The sequence below is a fragment of the Ambystoma mexicanum genome, chromosome 11 (genome assembly GCF_040938575.1).
Source record: "Ambystoma mexicanum isolate Mex_15411 chromosome 11, UKY_AmexF1_1, whole genome shotgun sequence".
Classification (NCBI taxonomy): domain Eukaryota; kingdom Metazoa; phylum Chordata; class Amphibia; order Caudata; family Ambystomatidae; genus Ambystoma; species Ambystoma mexicanum.
Window position 1 is genome coordinate 1,122,611,122 of NC_090934.1, and position 23,838 is coordinate 1,122,634,959.

Here is a 23,838-nt window from a genome sequence, read left to right on the forward strand (position 1 = left end):
ACATTCAAAAGAGCCTTCAGAGAAGCCTGGAGGGCAGAGGTGGAATGCCCACTCGGGCATTCGGCCCAGGACTGATTCGGGTAAGTGTCATTTCTCATCATGTGGGCCGTGTTTTAGGAGCAATATCTGTGGGCCGGAAAATGCTCACCATACTATCACCAATGAGCACAAGCAACTTATTTTACCCAGGCTCAGCTGACTGATTGACTCCCCGTTTGTTGCATGCTCCCAGGCTAGTATCCAGAACAGTGGGCAAAAGCACTGCAACAGCATTTCCCTGCATCATAAAGGTACTTACAGTTTTACTTTCAATCCTAGAAATGTAGCTCAGCGAGTTTATGCCCCTGCAGAAAGGATGAATTGCCCAGTAAATTAATCCACCTGTTTAGAACACTGTGTATAGCCTGCAGCTACCTGATCAAATTCCAAGTAGTCAGTAGATAGCAAAGTTGTTTAATTGGTTAGTACAGTGGCTACAGAGATCTCTGTTAAACATGCCGACCGTTGACGAATCGGGCATGGCTGGCTCATCCTTTCATCCTCATTAGGTCGATAACACATGCATGAGGAAAGTAAGTAGCACCAGCTAATTACAAAAATACTGATGCTGCAATAATACGGCAAGGCTGATTTTATACGACAAGTTACTACTTCTAGACACATTTGATGCTCCCAAATGCAACACTGTTGCAATGATATGAGCTATTATTTTTATACCACACCACTCTGAACTGTGCACTGAACGGTTTCTGTGCCTCTCTAAGGGCCACTCAGGCTTCCACAGGTCCCAGCCAGTTGCCACACAATACAGGCAGGCGTATTTCTATCTCCTTTTCCGATAACTCATTTCACTCTTTATAGAGTCAAGACTGACAAGTGCGCGGTACATCTCTAATGGTCCGTTCTTTACAACAGCAGCCTATCGAAGTCAATACATTTCCATTTGAACTCAGAAAACGTCCAGTTGTATATCTTTCGGCGGCATCTTTCATAAAGTAACACAGCCAGTCTCACTGGCAGGACCCTTGAACAACACTGGTCAGAGGCAAAGACAGGGTAGGGCCCGAGTGGGCAAGGCCCACCCAAAATCTGCAAATTCCTCAGTGAGGTAAGGGTAACATTTAGGGTAGAGAGGAGTAAGGGAGGGCTGCAGGCAGGTCTCCCCCGCAATGAATTTTATTTAAAAAAAAAATCAAAAGTTAATTTCGAATTTCAGTAAAATAGATTTGGTCACTTCTTCATTAGGTAAAATATTTTTGTTCATATCTATCCGCTATCTGTTGCGGGTTCATTGCTGATCATAGGACCTGTTGTGCAACAAAACAAAGACTTTTTTATGTCTGAATTTGATAAATCTGCGTGCTGGTTTATCAACTTTAGACATTTAAAAGTCTGAGTTTGCCCTGATGGAATTTGATATTTTAATCTTGCATATGATCACAAATCTTTATAATGAGTGCTTAAAAGATGCAGCTATCTTCTGAAGCATTGCAACACTCAAATGTATTAATATGCCTTTCAACTTTGGCTACAGCTCATGCTCCCCCTTTGCCCTCCCATAAAGACATCTCTGACCTCCTATCTAAAATCCTCTAACCCTGCTCTTCACAATTCTCCATCTTTCTCCAACACTGTCTAGACGCTCTCCTCCTAACACCTTCTGATGTTTTCCACCTACGAGCTCTTGGAGATCTCCTTCTGCCACCTTCTGATGTTCTCCTACAACCTTCTGTTGTTCTTAGTCTACCTCTTATTATTAATTTTAACCAATCCCTTAATCCATTTCACCAGGCGTCTCCTTAAGTCTTACCAACCTCCTCCTTATAGACTCCTAAAGATGTTCAGCCTCTGCCTTAAACGTAATACCCTCCACCTTAGAATCTGCAACAACTCCTCCAGATCTTCACTAGCCTCGTTGTTAGACTCTACAAACACCTTGTCCTTAAGTTCCCATCCTCTTGCTCCTTCTGTTTCCCAACCCCCACCTTACTGACACAGAGGTGGTCCTCCTCTGCCACAAATATTTCCCTCATCCACATATTTCCCCCACTGCGGCCTCTCATTATCTCATCCTCTCCTCCAATATACTTTCTCCTTCCAACCACCTCTGTGCAATCTCTGCACTTGCTACCCTCCCCCAATTCCCTGTCACCAACACTTGCTCTTTCTCCAAGCATCAACTATATCTCTCCAAACAATCACAGCAACTGACTGGGACACTTTATTTTTAGTTGTCCAGGCCTATTTCCTGTCCCATTCCAACTCTGCTGGAGGAAACTAGAAGGGCTCATGAGAACTAATGTGAAAAGCAGATAGAAGAGCACTTTGAGTCATGGAAACAGGAGAAGGGAGTCATTCTCCTGGGTTGCATTTGTTGAATAAGAAGCTAAAGCCAAAGGTTATAAAAGGCTTTCAAGAGAAGGTTGAACTTGTGAAACCAGGAGAAGGGTGTCATTCTCCTGGCATATTCTCTTCAAGAAGAAGAATTGAACCAAAACAAGGACTCTTGAACTTTGCTTCTAGGGCCGATCTCTGCAGAACCAGGAGAGGGGAGTGATTCTCCTACTATTCAGGTGTCTTTCTGTTGTTTAGTGATAGGGCTAGAGTAGAGGAGATTTTTGGACAGAGCTCAGATATTCATTTGGTGTCTGCTCTTGTGTTCTATAGAGCAGATGCTAAAGTAGCACCATCCTTCGTCCAGTCATTAGCTCAAATGGAGTTATTTTGGTCGCAGAAGATGGTGCAGATCTGATGGCCATCAGGACAAGCGGTAATCGGATGTCCCAATTTGGCCCAGAATCTGCCACAATTTTTTTTATAATGCTCACAATGGTTGTATTGTACCTCTCAACTCCCCCAATAGAGATTAAGCGGTATGCAATTTGAAGTTTCCTTTTTACCCCAAGTATCTCCCACATCTTTGTCATCACTTCGCTGGTGAAGTGACTTCCTCGGTCTGACTCAATCCTTTGGGTAAAGCCACAACGCGAGAAGATGTGGTTGATCATCAGGGCAGCTGCTGTTTCTGCCTTGCGATTTGGGACCGGGAGACATTCCACCCATTTGGTAAAGAAGCATGTTATTGTTAACATGTACTTGTTCTCCCTAGAGGAGCGAATCACAGGCCCGATGAAATCTACTTGTAAATCTGACAAAAGCAGTGCCATTCCCCTCTTCTGCAGGGGAGCTTGGTGTGTGAGTGAACTTGGCTTAAATTGTGCACGTACAAGACACCCCTTCAAATATTGGTCGAGATCCTGCCCCATGTGTGGCCAGTATGCAACCTCATGCAAGATTTCGAGAGTAGTATGAAGCCCCCAATGACCGGCTGTGGCCGCGTCATGGGCATGACTTAGCATCAGGCTTCAGAATGAGGTAGGAACCACCCACTGGTCGCATCCATAGATGGATCTCCTTACCAACTAACCGTCTTGTATTCAGTACATTTTGTGACACTTCATCAACACCCTGAGGTCCGCTTTCCCAATGTAATCGGTTTCCATCAGAGGAAAGTTCACAGGTTTAAATTTCCCAATAATCCCATCCCCTTTTTGTGCTGTGATTAAATCAGCATCTGCGGTCTCCTTACTCCACTGGGCAGTTGAGAGTTCATTGTGAGCATTTGTCTGGGACATGGTGACAGCAGTGACCTGGATTTCCCCCAACAGGGACTCGATTTCAAGGGGATCCCTCTGAATGACTCTGGTTTTGGCCAGCTGATCAGCTAGGTCGTTTCTAGTTTTATCTGGCCCCTCTATTCGGGAATGACCCTTAATCTTTTTCCAATGGATGGTCATCCCATTAGAGGTGACCAGATCATCAATATTTTGTATGAGCTTGCCATGTTTAAGTGGTTTGTTATTTGCACACAGCATGCCTCTGGTTCTCCAATTGATCAGGTGTTCCACAAACCCGTTCCGGACATAATCTGAATCGGTGAATATGACCAGTTTGTGGAGTCAGTATTGCACAGCAGTGAGGATGGCCTGATGAACTGCCATCAACTCCCCCACCTGACTACTGCAGGGACGATTTTGTACCCAGCGGAGGGTTCCAGGCACCATCCACCAGGCATTTCCAACGCCAGCCACCAGTTCCTTTTACTTGTTGTTATCAACATGGTAGGAGTACCCGTCCACATAAACTGTGAGCATCCCCTCGCACTTGCCTTCTTCTTAGACTTTGTGCGGGGAATTCAGGTACGCCTCCATGTTGTCCTGGGTTTTGAGACTTTTGTCCTCAGGACAGTTTTCTCTGGTATAATCATGCAAGTCAGCCAGACCTTGCGCCAGGGGACTCTTCTTGTTTTAGCCATATCTGACCTCCAGAGGAAAGCCTTCATGGACAGAATCCAGCAGGTAATTCTGGAATTACTTACATTCCCTGCCCGGATTCTGTCACTTTGGAGGTATTGCAAAGACTGGTGTGGAGTCTCCACTATGATGTGCTCCACCTGGATGAACGGGCGGTAATTTTTCAATGCCCACACCAATGCCAGGAGTGCCTTCTCACAATCGTTGAATTTTTCCTCCACAGAGGATAACGTCTTACTTGCATAGGAGATGACTTTATTGACCTTGTCATGCTTTTGGTATAATACTGCTGTCAAGCATGTATTCGAGAGCCCCATCTCCAAGAAGAACTCCTTGTTTTTGACAGGGTAAGCTAGACAAGGCGCTTGTAAGAGACTCCTTTTGAGTTGTTTTACTGCCTTGGCTTCTTCTTGACCCCACTCCAACTTGACCGCCCCCTTCAACAGATGGACCAGGGGTCCTGTGACCTCTGCGTAATTCTCAATGATTGTCCTACTGTAGTTGGTCAGTCCATGAAGGCTCCTTAGCTCACGCAGAGTTGTGGGGTTTTTCGGTTTTAGTAGTGCTTCTACTTTCTTCGCCTGGGGACAGAGACCATCAGGGGTTATTTTGTGTCCCAAGAAGATGACAGAGGTCCTACACCACTGTGCCTTCTGGGTTTTGCTCCGGCAACCCTCAACTGGGTCAGAACATTGGCCATTTGGTTTTACGATCCCCAGCACTGGATTATTAAAGGTGCTTTGAACTGGCCGAATTATCCCACGGGACTCTAGGTTTTTAATAATTTCCATCAGGGACACCACAGACGCGAGAGGCAAGCGATATTGCTTCACAAACACAGGAGTCATTCCAGGGTCACTGGGAATTGAGGTGGTATGTATCTCAGTGCGACCACAGTCATACAAGTCCACAGCAAAGATATCCTGAAAATCTAAGAAAACCTGTTTGAACTTTTGCTTTTGTTCCTCAGTCTCACAGGCATCAGCGAGGTTGGCCTGCTCTTTAACCATCTGTCTGAAGCCTCGAAAGACTTCGGGTTTCGCTATCTCAGCGGCCTCCTCCAGCTGGGTGGAGAGGTCTCTGGTTAAAATGTTGACCTGGACCGAAGGTTTCAGGTAGGAGAGGCAGTGATTGTGGACATGCAATATCACCTCATCCTTCCTGACGTCACAGGTCACCTCTTCCCCGTAAAGGCAGGAAGAATACAACAGGAAATTCCCCCCTTGCCGGGTGAATATCCTTTCTGGTGGTACGTCATCGTCATTGTCATAGCAGTCATTGGGGATTGGTCCTATGAATTAATTTCCTAAATCCATGGAAAAATGCTGGTCATCAACCGCTATTCCAATAATGGTGTCTGCGCCCAGAGTGATACTCCTAGGGTTGCTGTTATCCACCACTATTGGAATGGTGTTGTGTTCTACATTGACTAATGCTGTTGGGTTTAACCCCAATCCCTGCTGTTGGAGATGGGCATTGAGGTGTACATATGTGTCTGGATTTTGTAGTTTCTCTTCTCTTTTAATTTTTAAGTCAAGTGGGAATTGTCGGGTCCATCCTGGAATGGTGATCTCCCCTCCAATTTGAACTTCAACCGTATACGGCAGCAATTGAGCTGACCGAAATGCCTTTTCAAAATCATCAAAACTCATGGGATTGGCCCCCAGTCAAGACAAGGCCTTGTAATTTATAAGGTCCAAATTAATTGCAAACCGATTGAGCATGTCAATGCCTAAATAGAATGCAGCAGGGACATCTCGTACGACCCAACAATTATGCTCTATGCTTTTATCACCTATAGACATTTTGAGCATACACTTGTTAGGAAGGAGATGTTTGGAATTGGGAGTTTCCAGGCCGATTTCCCACTTATCAATCAATTTAAATGTGGGAATGTTTGGATCTTTTGGGAGTTTCCTGGACATAGCTTCGCTGAAGCTCTTTCCGTTGTCCAGGCACACTCTGGCGAGAACATGCTCATTCCCCTCATTTAACTGAATAGGGAGGAACAGCTGTTCTCTGATTTTCTGAATGTCAGCTAAGCTTCGAGCTGGTTTTTCATCACTTTTGACTAGAGAATATAGATTTTCAGATTGGGAATTGGTATCAAATGTCAACGTATTTCCTTCCAGTGTGGAATGCCACTTGAAACTGGAAGGAAGGTTGATTTTCAAGAATGGAGAGGAGTTCCCATTACCAGTTTGTTGTCCTACAGCAATTACTCCAATGTCAGGTATTTGATTATTTTAGAAATTGAACTCAATTTGATCCGATTTCTGTTCAACCATGTGGCATGTGCCATTTAAACTAACATGGTTGACACTTTGTTTTAATTTTATTGGCCGGTTAGCCTGAGTCCAGAGGACCTTATTTACACAGTCTATCAGGGGAGACAACCTACAGAGGAGGTCATTACCTAATAGACGTGGGGTCCCCTCTGGAGCCACGACTATAACCGGGTGCTTTATCTTATGTCGCCTAATTTTAATTTCCAGATCCGCAGTCCCCTCGACAGGAATTTCATTCCCATCGAAGTTCTGGAGTTGTCCAGGAAGTGGGGTGAGAGGGATCTGGTGTCTCTCCCCATTCCTGAATTTTGCTGCTCAAAGGTCCTTTTTGACAGAAGAGTGGCTTGGGATCCAGTGTCCACCAGTGCTGAAAATGCACATTTCCCTTGCACTTGGAAGGGGACGTAGAATCTACCTTCTTTCTCCTCCAATGGGCAGAGGTAATGGGCATTTTGGGCAAACTGGGCGGTCAATTTCTTTATTTTGGACTCCAACACTGTGGAGTTTTGGACAGTTTTCTGTGCCAAAATCTGGGAATCTGTAACAAAAATTTTGGCATCCTGAAATTTGTGGCATTTCGAAATCCCCCCTTTCCCTTAGCTCTGTGCTGCCCCCCTTGACCTGGTGGCAGTCACTAGAACCAGTTTGTGAAGCGTATCCCTCCATCAATATTTCGTTCTCTGGATGACAATTCTGGGGTTCAGGTATGGGCGATTCTGAATCAGTCCCCACACCTACCCAGTCTAAGTTCTGGTCTCTTGGGACCCGTTTTTCTTTGGGAGGAATTCCCTGTCCACGAAGGAGAATATTTTCTTCCCAGAATCCTCCAAGGATTCTTCCTCTTCAAACTGGAGGACACTGACTTACTCCACAAAATGGGTCTTTTTGATTTCTTTGTTTCTCCTACCCACCCTCTGTTGCCTGTGTTGCAGATTTTCGGGGGCAAGAGATTTTAGTTCCAGTTCCGGGGTGTCCAGGGGCTTTTCACAGGTGAGGAAGGAAGCTTCCTGTAGGGCTTTACACCCCCCTTTCTCCCGTTTCTCTGGAACCGGTGGGTTGTCAGCGTTCTCTCTGCATCATTGTTCTGTGGTGCCAGACCCTTGGTTTGAGGGGTTCTGAGCTGCCATGTTCTTCTGAGGGTTCTGCTGAGCCCCCAGCATGCGACTCAGATCCTAAGTGAGATTCTGGACCTGGCGCTCCAGTTGGGACACTCCCTCAAGCTGGTACGGGGGTCTTTGCTCAAACATAGGTTGTTCTCGGGAAGGGTAACTATCCCTTCTCCCGGAGTACCCTGGGTATTGGGGATTCCCTTGGTAACCCTCCACTCTTGGCCTCACCTCTCCCGGATTGGGTGTTCTGGACTCCTGAAAGCGGGGAGAGAAAGGAAGGTTGTCCTGCAGGTTGGGGTTTGGAAGGTACCAGGGGAAGAAACTTAACCCAGGATTTGGGGGATTGCTGCCCTCCTGAGAAAAGGTGCAGAGGGAAGATTCCAGAGGCAGTACTCACCTGATTGGATCCCCCTTGGGCTGGGGGAGTCCATACGCACCCCACGATAGGTCTGTTGCCCCTAAACCTGGGACTGATATAATTAGCAGAGTTAGAGGTCACATTGGTGGGGTTACCTACCTGACTACCACCTGCTGCTGATTGACCAGAAGGCCTTCTTTGCCTCTGATTCAGCTGGTTTTGAGAAGGTGTATTTTTAGGTTCCCCCATTTCTAGGTCCAAAATGGCCCAACCTTTACCTCCGCCACCTTAGCAGCAGCAGGAGTGTTGGTTGGTTTGGGGCTTTTTATTTGGTTTTTGCTTTCTGCAGGTTTTTGGACCTCATAGATCCGGGTAGCCTGCTCTACTACCCAGTCCAGGGTCCTGTGGTCGTGAAAATCCCTTACCAGCTGTGTCATTTTGTATTTTGGGAGCGCATGCATATAGGTGGTTATAAATTCTATACTATTCGTGTCCACCCGCCTGGTAGTTTGAGCAAAGGTGCGTTCTAGCTCCTGCACAAATTCTCTTGGGGCCTGAGCCTCTCCGCACTGCAGATTTTAGGCCGCTTTGCAAGCCTCCTAGGGGTTTCTGTGGGCAGAAAAGTGCTTAAGATGGCCGCCTTATAGTTGGACCACCTTGAATGGTTCTGGTCTTCCAGCCCCGCAAAGAAGCTGGAGTGCTACAGAGAGAATGTCCATTTGTCATAGTCTATGCAGTTCTGGCTATTTTTGATGTGGAAAGAGTCCATCATCTGTTCATATAGCTCCAGATGCTACCAGACAGAATATTTTGCATTTTTGTGATATAGGGTCATGAAGTTCCTAATGGCCTTAATCTGCCTAATGGGATCTTTCACCAGAGCTCTCCTTTGTTTATTGGCCTTCAGACTCAGAGCTGCTACTGTTTGAGGTCCCCTTGTTATCTTCTAGGCGCTCCCTGATTCTTTGAGCTTGTAAGTTGCTCTTGGAACAGTGGGGCCTATTTCCTTCTCCCCTGTTGTACCTTGGGCTCTCTGAGTCACTCCCCTTAGACTCCCTCTTTTGCAAAGGAGAGTGGTCTTCTGACTCCTCTCTGCTTCCAGGGTTGGTGGAGAATCCTCCCCACTGCCCTAATTGGGTGGAGGTTTTTAGAATGCTCTTTTAGGGCCTCAATTCATGCTTGTTTTGTTCTGAAAAGCGAACCAAATGGTCCCTTTGTAGCTGATGCCTCTGTAGTTCTAGCTCCCTGAGTTTCTCCTCATCAGAGTCTTCCTGATCAGATGCATTGGCCATAATATTTTGGAATCTGTACAGGGACGCCCGTCCATCAATCTCTGATGGGCGATGAACTTCATGTACAATCAGGCTGGACCTACTTGAGTCTGGCTGCCTCATGATTCCTGGTTCTTGTGAGCCGGTGGACATGAAGTTAGCAGTACCTGGGACATACAGGGCGGTAAATGGCCTTGAGGCCCTTAGTACAGAGGGTATCACACTGTGACCAGGGGTGGCCCTGTCCCTCTCTCCCTGTTCAGGGTCCCTCAAGTTTTGATTTCGCCTAGCATACTCTTTTTCTAACAGCTCCAGTTTCTCCCTCTCAGCCTCTATCGCCTGATGGTATGCTAAGGCCTGAGCCTTTTGCTCTGCTATCAGGGCTTGATTTACCTCTATTACCTGCTCTTGAGCTGCCACCTGGTTTTTTAGTCCACTGTTCTCATCACAGAGGGCCTCATTGTCTTTTTGTGCTGCCTGTTTGACCTGGGAACACTGAGACAGTTTTTGATGCAGGAGATTCAACTACTGATTTTGTGCATTTTTAGATTCAGTGATCTCTTCTAGAGCACCTTCTACTCGTCTTGTGTACACTAATAATTTTTCATGTTCTACTTTTAGTTTGTTCAGTTCCTGGAAGACTAACTCTCTTTTCTGTAGGTCTGTTTTTAGGTTGCTCACTTCCTGACAGAGGGCATCTTTTTCTTGATACAGGGCGCCCCTCTGTTCAGCCAGGTCATCCCGCTGTTGTTTGATAGCCCTTAATGTCTGGCGTTCTTGGTCAAATTCTGATTGGAAGTGGAGTTCCTTAAGGATTCATTGATTATTCTCCTCTTCCAACTTTTTGATCTGATTTTGTAAAGTAATTATCTGCTCTGAGCAGACACTATTATATGTCACTTGTTGTTTTAATTTTAGTTGACTGTCTTTCAGGGAATCAACCTTTTCCTGACACTCCTTTTTTAACGTAACTAATTGGGCCTCTTGCTCTGAATCATTTTGTTGTTGTTTAGCCAAGTCCTCTTTTAGCTGTTTGATGTAGTTTTCAACTTCTACCTCAGAATCTCGGCTCTTCTGAAATTTCTCATCCACTAGTTTTAATTCAGTCTGGATTTGGGTTAACAGCTCAGACTGGTTTTGCGCAAGGGCTCCATTTTCTTCATATTTTTCCTCTATAACCCACATGTGGAGTAGTATGTAGGCTGTGAGTTGGACCATTTGAATCTGCTCCTCTTTAATTCTCTGAGTCATATATAACTCGCTCAAGGCTTGATGCAACAGGCCGCCGTCCCTCCACAAATCCATGTTCATGGAGGTGACCCGTTGCATCATTTCTACTAGCCAGGCCTCCTGATTTTTCTCTGCCCATTCCCCTCTGACAAATAATTTGTGCAGAAGGTGCTGCCTAGCCATATTAATCTCAAAAGTGCTCATTATGAAGAATGTTCTTCCTTTATTAAATTATTTATGTAAGGGTAAACCTGTATTCTGTTGCTTTTTGTCTAGTTCAGGGTTGATTTTACTTTATTTTTACACACAGGCCTGATGCTTAGGGTCTAAGTTTTGGGAAGGTGCTTTTACAGTGTAACACAATTTTCTAACCACAAAACGTATCACTACCTTTCCTGGGTTAGCCTGCTGTGTTAAGCTGTCACAGGTGGAAGTAATATCTCAATCCCGGCAATGAACCCTTACTGTGTTAAGGTTTTTAAAGATGCGGCACACTCCAGACCAGGACTCTTTCTACTGGCCAGGGATGCAGCGCACAATAAAAAATGTTTTTAAGTTTCTTACATTCAGATTCAATTTTTGAGAAGGCAGCCAACCTGTCTCACACGCCCGTTAACGTACACCCTGTGTCGCAATAGACCATGAACCAGGCCGGTGTGTAATAATTAAATATTTATTTATTTTTTATTTTTAATAAGAATCAAGCACATTCAATATAGGGCAGCAAGTGTGCTGATAATTACACAGTAAAATAGTAGCAAACACTTAGTTTAACGTTCTAACATCAGATACACAATGCACAAATGAATGAAAGCCAGATTACTTTTCCGTATTATTTTCAAATAGCACCACAAATAGACATTCCCCCTTCAACACTCCTTCAAACCCCTGTTAACTAGGTTTTGTGTGGGTGGAGAGGAGGAGCAAGGCAAGGAATCAGGTATACTAGGCAAAAATCAGAATGAAAATCCGACCTACCACCCCTGAATAGGAGGCCAAAATCGTATTGAGCTCCCTTGGAAAATGAGCAAAATGGCACTCAGAATTACTGAATGGTGATTTTTACATGTGCGTTTGAACGGATAAGGGAAGAGTGTGTGTGGCTGTATCAAAGAAGCAAGAAAACTCACAAGCTACAAGGCAAGGTACTAAACAACAAGCATACAGTTTAGAAAATTGACTTTGGGAGGAAAAACAGTGCTGCAAGAATCACACATGGCAAAATTTCCTAAAAATGAGCTAAACAGACAGAATCAAAAATCGGTTTTGCTGATGAAGGACAAAGGCACATAACAGGTATGATCCTAAGTGAAAGGGTGACTCTGGATGGTTGACTGTATGGGATTCTTAAACGGAAGGGAAAAATTGGATTTTTAAACGGGAAACACTTTCACAGGCAATTCGGTTTTGTTAGAAAAAGGATTATTCTACTGCTACTATATTTTAGTGGCTAGGTATTTAAAGAAAGACACGGTACGTGAGGGGGTTACTTGCAAGGCTAACCTATCCACACCGCGTTCATCTCTTTGCAAAATTAATTAAATTATTCAAAATAGTACTAAAGACTTACATAAGGACTGAGATGATTAGAAAAGAATTACGCTAACACATGAAGACTAACTCCGTTTCTTCTATGGACACAATACACAAAGGATTCTAACAATTTTAAGAAGTTACTAGGATATGTATAGGATTTATTATAGGGTTTCTTATAGGGTTGCACAACTGCAAGGTTACAGAGCAAAGGATGCATCTTTTTGGTTACTGGGGAAGGGTGATACTTACAAGAAGCACTTGAATGGGTTAGTTTGGACAGCTAACCGGGTCTCTAGACAGCGGGACTAGGGTCTGGTCACTGCACAGTGGCGGCTCTCCTCTAGGGACACAGCGAGGAAACCGGTGTCTGGTCTCAGTGGACAGCAGGTGCATCAGCTGGGTAAAGACAGGTCTGGTCACAGGATTCTCCCAAAGGGGTCCGCAGCCTTTCCTCCTTTCTCCCTGAATTATTGTTTTTTTAGGGTTTAATTCTGGATAGACGGTTCTGTCTGAATAGGAGGTTTTGGATCTGGATCAGCTACCCATGGCTTGGCACTGAAGTCTTGCAGGGTGAATGTGGAATGTCTGGATCTCTGGATGTTGATTTGTGAATTAATGATTCTTGAATGTCTGCTTCTGGAAATTCTGTCCCTTGAATCTCCTGCCTCTCCTCTTCCTCCTTTTTAAACTGGATGACATCAGAAGATTTTTACTATGTGGGCAGAACTAAGCTAGACCTATCTCTAAGATCGGATAGGTCAGCCTGTGGATGTCGCTGCCTCCCTGTAAACAGATTAGACCCAGGGAAGTGACATCAGTTTTAGTGTGGTATTTTTATGAGGTGCTTTGTTTTACCACAGTTACTTTTGCCAAACTCAGTTATGAGACAAAACTCTTATATTTACACTTGTTATTCTCTTGAAAATCAAATAGGCAGACCCCATATTTTACCAGGAACAAGCCATTCCAACTCCCAAGTTTGTACGATCCTGTTTTGTCCTTCTGTACTTTTCTCACAATTTCTACGGAAAATATTTCTCCTAAAATTCTAAAAATGGTTACACCTACGCCTATTAATGTCGGACATATTTTCATTTAACTTTCATAACTGTGTCATGTGCGCTTTTTCCCTAAATTCCTATTTAAAGCTGTTCGCGTCCCCCACATGATAGCATACCGTACATAGCCTTGTTTTAATGGTACACAATTTACATTAAAACTGTCATAATTTCACATTGCGCTTCTTCAGGTCATTGAAATAAATGCTTTAATATAAAAAGTCTTTTAAATCAAATGGATGGCGTCTGTCACTGGAGGGCGTTCCTTACAATTTCCACAGCCAACCTTCCCCTCTGTGCCAGTTCTGGGCAACAGGGTTACCATAGCACCCTTCCATTCTGGCAGATGCGGCCGAGGAGAGGTGTCACAAGGAATTCACACTTGCCTGTGACATGGCAAGTTCCTCTTGATCCATTTTTCCTGGCTGGAAGAAAAGCCAGTCAGTCTGACGATGTCGCAAATTCTCACACCTTGGCCCTTTCATAGTTTGTGGAGGAGATTCCTGTCCCAGGAAGGTTTACTGCCATTCAATTTCCTGCCCAGGCCCCTTTGTTCTGCTGTTTTCAAACACACATTTTTTTTCCTTACTTACTTTCTTTCACAGAAACCAAGTCTTCAGTAAATACATATATTATACACTTAAACCACCCCAGTTCCACCCATAACATACTGTTTCTGTGCGAGTATCTGGGATGATATCACATTTTCAGCTTTAAAAAGTATTATTTCACTTCCTTTGCAAAACAAATTTACACATGCTTATTTTACATAGGGATTCCACAAGGTGTGGTTTGTTTAACACACATTTTCAGCAAAGCCTTGACAGATCAGATCAGTTTCAGGGCATGGAAAAATGCTGAAAATATTGTTCTTTGTGATTGACGCACGGCCAGGGAGAAAAAGCTTTCTTTTTGAAGTCTTGTGCATGGGTTACTTTGTTGCAAGAGTGAACGCTGGTCGTACGGCCTGAAATGGGTGTCTCTGCTCTTCACAGATTTTACTTGACATTCCATGTCATTCATGAGGAATGCCCCCATTTGCTGGTGTACAACCTAAATGTGGATGAACATGGCTGTGGTGTTTTACTACAACACAAGCTGGGTGATGCTCAACAATGAAGATATCATCAGTGCAAAGTCGTCTTACATAGAACATTTTCTTCGGCAGTTTGAAGATTATACAAATCCCAGCACTGCAGCGCTGAGCCAGGCTGCCTTTGAATTCCTCTTTTTTTGGATTCCCATGAAGAAAATAAGTGCAGTCATTCTCAGGGTTTTTGTGCTCCATCTTGCCCCATATGTGCACAGCAGACACAGTGCAGTCCCGGTTTCTGTAACTGCTAAAATGCAGTTTTGATGCAGAGGAAGATGTGCTCCGCAATCATAGTGCAGCCATTATTTCTGTAACTGCTCAAATGCAATTTTGTGAGGCAGGGATTTCTGTTGGGCCCACAATCCCTTTCACTTTATAACATCTTCACTAGAGCCCTCTTTGACATTCTGAATTCCATCGGCACAGACTACACCAACTATGCAGATGACACACACATACTTCTCCCACTCATGGGAAACTATGATGAAGACTCCAACACTCACAATGTAGCATAGTCCACCATTCAAGCCTAGATGGCGGCAAACCACCTCTGCCTGAATGGCGATAAGACAGAGATACTGCTGGTGGGGCCCATTGCCGTGGTAAAAAAAAAAGAAAACGACCAATACTGAGCGTTCCTCATCAATGACATCCAGATCACTGTCTCTTTACCTTAGGTGTCTACACCAACGCCACTCCCTCACTGACCCGCCAAGTTAACGCAATTCCCTCCTCTGCAGTCTATGCCACTAAATTGCTAAATGCCTCTAGACCCTGCTTATCCACAGACAGCTGCCTAACTATTGCACATGCAGTCATGGGGGCAAGGCTGGACTATTGTAATGTCCTCTTTGCTGGTACCTCATCCAGAAACATCAGAAATATGCAAGTCATACAAAATAATGCGCTCCGAGCAGCCCTGAACATCCCTAAAAAAGAACACATCTCACCAGCTAGGAAAGCAGTGCACTGGCTATCCATCTGAGAACGTATCCTCTTCAAAACCCTGTCCATTACCCACAAATGCCTCTCTAACTCTGCCCCCAAACCTCTCTCAGAGAATATTGACAACCCAGTCGTCCAGACCAACCAAGACCCCCTAACTACACCACCTCACCAAGCTCAAAGTCAAACAAGCTAAAGCAAGAGGCTCTAGCTTCCCCTACATCGCAGCCAATCAGTGGAACTCCCTGCCTGCCACTTTGAGAGCCGAACCATCACACTGGGTATTCATGAAATCCCTTAAAACCCGGTTGTTTGCCTAGTTTGTGATTGTCCACAGATCAGGTCATGTAACAGACGTGCTGCTTACTCAACTGTCTTTGTTTTGCCTATTGCAAGTAACTGGTATTCGTAACAGTGCCTCAATGTCTTTGGGTTGTTTGTGCACTTTATAAATGGCAAAATAAATAAAGTGAAATAAAAAAACAAGTATATGCCCAAAACAAAAATGGGTTTCCTCCAATTTCTTATTTAAGTTTTATTCACTTTAGAGAGTAATTCTGAAAATGGAAACAGGCTGGGAGGATAGCTCACAGGCAACGCGTTTGTCTGAAGCAAGAAATTGCATAGCAACACAGGTTTGAATTCCGGTCTCGTGCTTGGAAACCGATCTCAGTTATTAAGTGCATTATAAAATTATAATTATAATCGTTATAATTATAAAACATCAAATGGCAGTATGATTTTACATTCAGTCTTACTGCAGAGTGCATCTATACATGAACACATTTGGACATTTTCTTTTAAAAGGGAATGACATTAATATACATTACCTGAGACTATGCAAGTAAATTTGGCATCACAGTTCTCTGATACGGCACGAGATTTCAGAGTGGCCTCAAAACTTGGTTGAGTTTCTTCAGTCAATTGAGAAATTATTGCGCAAAATGTAGTCCTAAAAAAAGGTATACAGAACAATTCAGAAAAACTGATGCTTTATCATGATTTTTTCATGAAAGCCTGCAACCTAAAAATAAGTAATTGTAATTGTTTATTTGTACAGCGCTTATACACAAGTGAAATGCTTCAAAGTGCTTCAAGGCGGGAAGAGAGCAAGGGAATACTGTAGTCATTCTTAGGCCTTGAGGTTTCCAAATGCTCTAACAAAAAGTAACTAGCATACTAGGCTTGACAGCATTTTTCCTAGTGCAAGTGCATGTTGTGTTTCAGGCACAACCAGATTTGGGAGGGGAGACAAAGGGGGGACAAGACAGAACCTACTAGGACTGGTAAAGTCATGCAAGTGTACAAACGGAAGTGTAAGAGAGGGGGGAGGCGGGTACAAGTGTGCCCAGTCCAGCAGGGCCCTGAGTTAAGTGCAGAGAGGTTACCCCTCTCATGGAATGGGTGCTGAAAGTGCAGTAGTGCTGAGCAGAGTGCAAAGGTCCAAAGGCAAGTCCAAAGACTGGCAGGGGAGCCTGGGACCTGTGAGGCTCTGGAGGTGAGCCAGGTGACCGGTCAGCAAAAGCTGAACAGAGGGGAGATTTGGAGGAGTGGGGTGGAGAGAAAGAGAGAGGAGGTAGCAGGAGAGAGGGAGAGAGAAAGAGGAAGAGAAAAGAAAGTTCTTGAGGAGTTTCTGGAACTTACGGAGCTCTGGCTCAAGGTGGAGAGAGGCAGGGAGGCTGTTCCAGAGGGAGACACCTGCAGAGGATAGAGATCTACCCCCAAATCTATGCTTGGAAAAAAGTCTCTCCAACAAAGAGTTGGTGCAGGACGAGCAGAGGGCTCTAGAAGGAGAGTATTTAGGAAGAGAGTGTTGTAGATAGTGCGGGCACCGGTCCCAGAAAGCCTTGTGGACTATGCAGAGAGAATTGAACTTGATCCTAGCAGCCACAGGGAGCCAGTGCAGGGATTTCAGTGCTGGCTGAAGATGCAGTCCCTGGGTTTAAGGCCTAGGATAAGTATTGCGGTTCAGTTCTGGATGAGTTGTAGCGGACAGAGAGTAGAAGTAGGAAGATTGAGAAAGAGGCCAGCCTAGAGAGAACCAGGGCTCTGGAGACGATGAGCCTTTGGGAGAAGGTGAGAAAAGGAAGAATACCTCTGAGGAGGTGCAGCTGGTAGTGGGACTTTTTGGAGATGTCCGAGATGTGAGAAGAGAAGGAGAGAGTGGAGTCGAAAATTACCCCTAGATTTTTTGCCTCACTAGCAGGTGGGGGCGCAGGGCCAAGGGTGGCTGGCCAGTGAGCAATTGGCAAAGCAGGGACAGGGGTCCCAATGAGGACGATCTCTGTCTTACTGGCATTGAGGCAGATATTGTTAGCAGTACACCAATACTGAATTGCAGACAGACAATCCGGAATGAGCGAGGAGGAGGAGGCCAAGGATAGCCTGAAGGAGATCTGCATGTCATCCGCATAACACTGACAGTTAGAAGTGAAGGGAGAGATCCTGTGGGCCAGAGGGGCCATGTAGACATTAAGAACCAAGGGGAGAGGTTAGATCCCTGGAGATCACCACAAGTGGAGAGAGTAATAGAGTGCAGAAAGGACCCAAGAGCAACCTGGGAAGGACAGTCAGAGAGGAAGGAGACAAGCCACACCAGAGCCAGATCTGTGATACCCTGGGTATCACAGAGACAGGGGATCAGGATGTTGTGGTTTACCATGTCAAAGGCAGAAGAGAGATCTAGAAGAAAGAGGACAGAAGGAGAGTTAGAGTCAAGATTTGAGAGCAAGCCTTCACAGTGTTCAGAAGAGCAGCTTCCGTGTCTCTTGATGCTCTTAAGACAGACTGATGGTCATGGAGACAATAAACAGATTCAGTGTGGATGGTAAGCTGAGGGCTAGCTAATTTCTCCAGATGTTTGCCCAGGAAAGGAGTGATAGAGATTGGGCGATAGTTTGCCTGGATAGGGTCAGCAGAGGGTTTTTTGAGCACAGGATGCACAAGAGAGTGATTGAGAGAAGTGGGGAAAGCTCCAGTGGCGAAGGAGAGGTTGCAGAGGTTGGCCAAGGCTGGAGCAAGAGAGTCAATGTTGTCCTTGATGGTTTGAGGAGGGCATGGGTCAACCTGTTTGGGTGGGGTCTTTCATGGACCGGACCTGTCGAGAGACCTCCTCCGGTGTGACAGGGGAGAGGGAGGAGAGAAGAGGAGGGACTGACAGGGGCCCAAGCAGTGAGGGTGCAGGCAAAGGTGCAGAGGAGAGAGAGGACAGGCAGGTGCAGTAGAGGAAGAGGTTGCAGTAGAATTGCAGTAGAATTGGCCAGTTCCTTGCAGACTTTGAAGAGTTCAGCCGTGTTGTTAGATGCCGCTGAGAAGCGGGTTTGAAAATAGACTCTTTTCTTGGAGCGGATGCAGAGTCTATATTGCCTTTGAAGAAGGCGGCAGTCCAGTTTGTCAGACGGTGCACGTGAAAATCCCCATTTCCATTCCGCTGCTCTGCACTTTCATTTAAGGGCAGCCAGCTCAGAGTCGTACCAAGACTTGCACTTTTTGGAAGGCTTCAGATGAACTCTTATGACAGGGGCAAGAATGTCAAGAGTGTTGGAGATGGATAGGTGAAGGTTTGAGAGGGCTGTTTCAGGGTGGGAGTAAGCCAAAGGAGTAGAAGCAGGAGAGTGGGTGGAGGCAAAGGCAGCCACTGCCATTCTTTTCATGGGTCGGATGACCTTGAAGGCGGGAGGCAGTGGGTTTGCCAATGCTAGAGGAGAAGAAAGCTTCATGTGGGAAGAGAGAAGAGAATGATCAGTCCAGGAACGTGAGGTGGTGAGAGGGATAGAGAGAGGGGTGTCAGTGGAGATAAAAGCATCTAAGGTGTGGCCAGCGGTGTGCGTCGGGCCAGAAGATAGGATGGAGAGCGAAAAAGAGTCACAAAAAGCAGGAAGGCCCTGAGGAGTCGGGAGAATCAAGGTGTATGTTAAGATCCCTCAGCAGGAGGAGTTGGGAGAGAAGGAAAGAAGAGAAGAGGCCAGGTCGGCACATTCAGAGAGAAAGCGGGTGGGCTGGCCCAAAGGCCAATAGAAGGTGGCCAGAGTAAGAGAGGAGACACTAGAGAGAGAGAGCCTGCAGACCAGGCAAGAGTAAACCTGAGTGGGAATGATGGAAACAGGGATCCACTCAGGAAAGATCAAGGCTACTCCCCCTCCAGGATTGTTAGGCCTGGAAACAGAGAGGATTTTATAGCCTTCACAGAGAAGTGTGTCAAAACTCGTGACAGAGCTGCCCTTGAACCATGTCTCAGTAAGGGCTAGGATATTGAGATCCATGAGTCCAAGGAGGTGACAGATATCAGAGGAGTGCTTGACAGCAGAGCGAGAGTTTAGCATGGCAATGTGGAGCAGATTGCTGTTTTTGAAAGACTTGCGTGAAGTGTACAGGGGATAGTGGTCCCCCCAGGGAGCGGCGATAGTGCCTGAGAGATAGGGGTAGGAAGGGACTGAGGAGCAGAGGCTGACAAGGATGTTGGTGAGGGGAGTGTAGGCAAGGGAGCCAGGACAGGAGTAGGAGGCAAGGTAGCCATTGTAGAAAGGGCCATAGGGAGCAAGGGTGCCCCAAATGCAGCAGACGTTGGTGGCAAGGGCATCAGAGAGGTGGAGGCTGACAAGGTTGACATAGCAGTGCCTGTAAGCAAGAGAGCATGTACAGTTGCAAGCGACATGGCAGCAGTTGTGAGAGAGGCGGTGAGGTTAGTAGGAGGCAGGGAAGCCAAAGTGAGCATAGCTGGCAAGGGAGCCTGGGCGGCCATAGAAACAGATGGCAAGGGAGGGCATGAGGAGGAAAGTGGAAAGTTGATAAGGCGAGGAAGAAGCCTATCAAACAGTAAACGGTTGGGTTGAGTCCCTTTCACCAGGATGATACCATTTTAATTAACATTTATGATGACCCTGGAAGTGGAGAATGAGGCAAGAAGGACCTCGCAGCGGGTGCCACCATTAATGTGTGGGGAAGAGTAAGGATAGAGCAGAGCGACCATATGAAGAGTCCATCGGTCGGGAGAAGGAACGACAAAGAGGATGTTGGTGAGAGTCTCTCTGGCAGCAGCACTGACACAGGTGTCAGCGATAGGCAGGCCTGGGATGGAGCCCAGTTTGTCCTTCTTGAGCTCTTCCTGCCAGACTTAGTGAGAGGAGAAGGATAGGAAATAGAGAAGCAGTTACAGAAGATAGGCGAGATAGAAAGTGCCATAATGAAGGGCACGGAATGTGGTGTATTTAAATCTGGCAGAGCAGCTGAGGTACATGGGAGGAAGTAGGAAAGGAGGAAGATGGTGCACATGGAGACACACAGGACTGGGCAGAAACAGTGGGAACTGAAGAGGGAGCGGGAACATAAAACAAACCAGAAAAGTGGGTAAAGGGAGCAATCTCAAGAAAATGCAAGGTGAGCACACACCTAAATTCGATTTTTTAACTAGGAGCAAAACAATACAGGATGAGCACACACCTAAATCTGATTGTTTAACTAGCAGCAAAACACTGCAGGATGATTTTTTGAAAATAGAGGCACAACACAGTGAAATGCAGGAGGTTCACAGGTGCAATAAAAAACACCTAGATCCGATTTTTGAAAATGGAGGCACAACACAGAGAAATAAATGCAGGAGGTTCAAAGATGGAATAAAACACACCTAGATTCGATTTCTGAAAATGGAGGCACGACACAGTGAAATGCGGGAGGGGGTGCAGTGAAAGTAGATACCACAGCTAACAAATGATTTGAAATGAGGCACACAGAATGCAATGAGTACATTGAATGGTCAAAGGAGAAAGGAAAGAGTATGCAACAGTGAGAGGACAAGGTGAAGGGGAGAAGTAGACAGTGGAAGTCCAGCCATCACTCACGTGAGGGGTAAGCGGAGTGCGATGAGTAGTAGATCGTGTTCATGGTGGTCAGCAAGTAACTTGTGCAACATCCGTAAAATGATTTAAAGTTCATTAGAAATCAACGTCCACATTTTAAACTTATCAAATTGCTCAAAATGTGTTTAGAAACAGATTACATTACCTCCTTGTCCTTCTCCCTCATCAAAGTGCCTACTCCATGACTGAAGTCAAGGACTGTGACGAGGAAGACCAGGAAGCGAAGTAATGAAGATTACGGGCAGTGGTGGAAATGGAAAACATGCCGGGGTGGGGTGCAGTTTGGAGGAGAGGACAGAATTCTGAAAGGGCGGAGTTCCAAGGAAGCGGAGCTGGCAGTTGGACTCTGCTAAAGGAAATGTTTTAAAATGGTGCAATTTCTTTCATGCTGCTTCTTTCCTTCCATTCCACTTTAAATCACTTCCATGGCAGTGGTGCACCCAAAATACTGTTGGTAATGCAGTGTTTTTTAGTACATTAAGGGATCCATGTACACGCTCTACTGTAGAAAGCTCCCAGGATAGATCAGCAGTTTGAGCGACCCTTGCTGAGATGTTATATATTCAAAACAGGTTGTTAATCTTGACTTTTTGCAATTCCTTATAAAAAAAAACAAGTGTTATAAAAAAACCTGGATGGGTTGGGCAGGTCGCTTGCTTATATTCAGGGTGGAGGTGGGGGTATTTCTGCCCCTATAAAGAAAATAAAAAGTTGCCACCCATGAACCCACAGTTTAATTTCCTAATAATTCCTTTCAGTACAACAGAAGCATTTATATGTGATTAACCAGTTTGACAAGCATATAACATCTTTATAAAAAAAATAACCTGTAATAAAACACAAAGGGGCACACAAATCACACAGTGGGGTCATTTCACCATGGCGGTAGGGGGTTAACGGGGCCGGTAGAGCTGCCGGCCCCGTTAACCCCCTACTGCCTCATTACAAGGTCTCCTTGCGGCACCCGCTAAGGACGCCTGGTTTTTACCAGGCATCCTTAGCGGGTCCCTCGAGCAGACCAGGATGCAAACAACAGACCCGCCCGTTGTTTGCATCCTCCCCATTCCCATTGAGCCCTATGGGGGTTCGGATGGGAATGGGGATGTACAGGGTCTGGGTTCCTGGAATGGGGAAATACCGGGCTCTCCAAGGTCGGAATGGCCCGGTATTTTCCCATTCCAGGAACCCGGACCTAGTACCCAGAATAGGGGTAAGCCATGCCACAAATAGCGGCATGGCTACCACCAGTGTCGTAATGACCCCCAGTATGTGTTTGGTAGTCTGACAAAAATACACATTTCAAAGAAAACTAGTGAACTAGTAAATGCAAGTTTAAACAGCAGTTTTTGAGTTTGGAAATTACTTTTTTTTCCTATTAAAGTGTAAAATGCACATTTGGGAAACAATAGTGTGCCCAGCAAGTAGAAAGCCTGCTTTCAACAGTGATTGGCCCTGCCCCAGTGATGTTCATGGCTTATTGATTTATGTGGTGTCCTTCTCAAGCCAGAAGAAAGAAAAAGGACTGAGCAAATAGAACCAGGAAATACGCAAATGACGACTGGGGAACATAGAACAGATTAGATCACCGAGCCCCCCTCTTCCCTCGGCGAAGGTGGGGGCTCGGTAAAGCCCAGTCAGGACTGACGCAGGCTGGGTCCTGAGATCGGGCCAGACATCTGATGCACGATCTCGCACCCGGCAAGAGCTGCCCCATTGACCAGCGCTGATAATGGGTAAGCAACGAGGCTTTTGCCTCCTTGTCCATCTTCCACGTTACAGTCTTTATTCTATGAGATGAGTCCTTATCTGGGAGACAGGCATTTCACAAGCTCCCCAAAAAATGCTATGATTTTCCCATTTTTTTAACTCTTGCTCTAAGCAGGGGAAACGCACCTCTGACTCACAGGCACTTCCCATGTGATTACTAAGCGGTTTAAAATCACAATGGGTTTCGGGAGATAGGGAAGTCAATGACTGTGACGAGGAAGATCTGGACTTGGAGTAATGAAGATTACTGGTAAGTAATGGCCCAATACTTCCTTCCTACTTCGAGGCAATGCAAGATCCTGCCTCTTGGTTATAACTGAGAAAAAACGCGGACAAAAAGTACACGGGAAGCAAAAAGAATAAGTAAAAATTACCTCCTAGAAGCTGTGAAGTTAAGGAATATTCCCGGATTTATACCAAGGTTAAGAGACACACACATGGTACAAAAGAATGAATTCTACAATACAAAGTCCATTACTCGCTACCAGAGAAATAATGAAGATGCATACAGGAGAGGGGATAGGGTGTCACATTTCATCCTGCACAAGTTACTTTCATGTTGTTTGGGTCAGGGATATACTTGGTATATGACGAAATTACCGAGTTAAATACATATTTGAAAATACATAGCACATATTTAAAATGTGTAATAATTATTTAAATCACTGAGGATTCCCAGTCTGACGACAGGGAATATTCAAGCATCTGAATCTATGAAAGATAACAATGCTGGAGAAATACAGTTACAGGTAAGTAACTAAGACATATGTAACAACTGAGCTATCTTAATTGATGCTGGTCCCTGAGAGTTGTAGATAAGGTGTAGGCCATTGCATCCTGCTGTAGACATACCCTCCATCTTACTGAATGTTAAAGGCTACTACAAACCTGTTCAGTGCCAGAATTAAATTCTTCTCTTGAAGAGGAGAAATATTTAAAGTTCGGATCAGGCCCCATGTCTCGCCTCCAGCAAAGCACAGGACTCCCTGTCCTTGATAGGATGGCAGCATCCTCA

The 23,838-nt window shown here is 45.4% G+C and overlaps 1 protein-coding gene across 2 annotated transcripts in view; it reads right to left on the minus strand.

Moving 5' to 3' along the window:
• The window catches only part of ALPK3 (alpha kinase 3), a 1,238,914-nt gene that overhangs the window by 816,872 nt on the left and 398,204 nt on the right, over positions 1-23,838 (minus strand). For both annotated transcript variants that reach the window (XM_069624457.1, XM_069624456.1), the window contains one exon: positions 16,032-16,153. In XM_069624457.1, the coding sequence (XP_069480558.1) occupies positions 16,032-16,153 (122 nt within the window). The remainder of the gene's footprint in view (positions 1-16,031; positions 16,154-23,838) is intronic.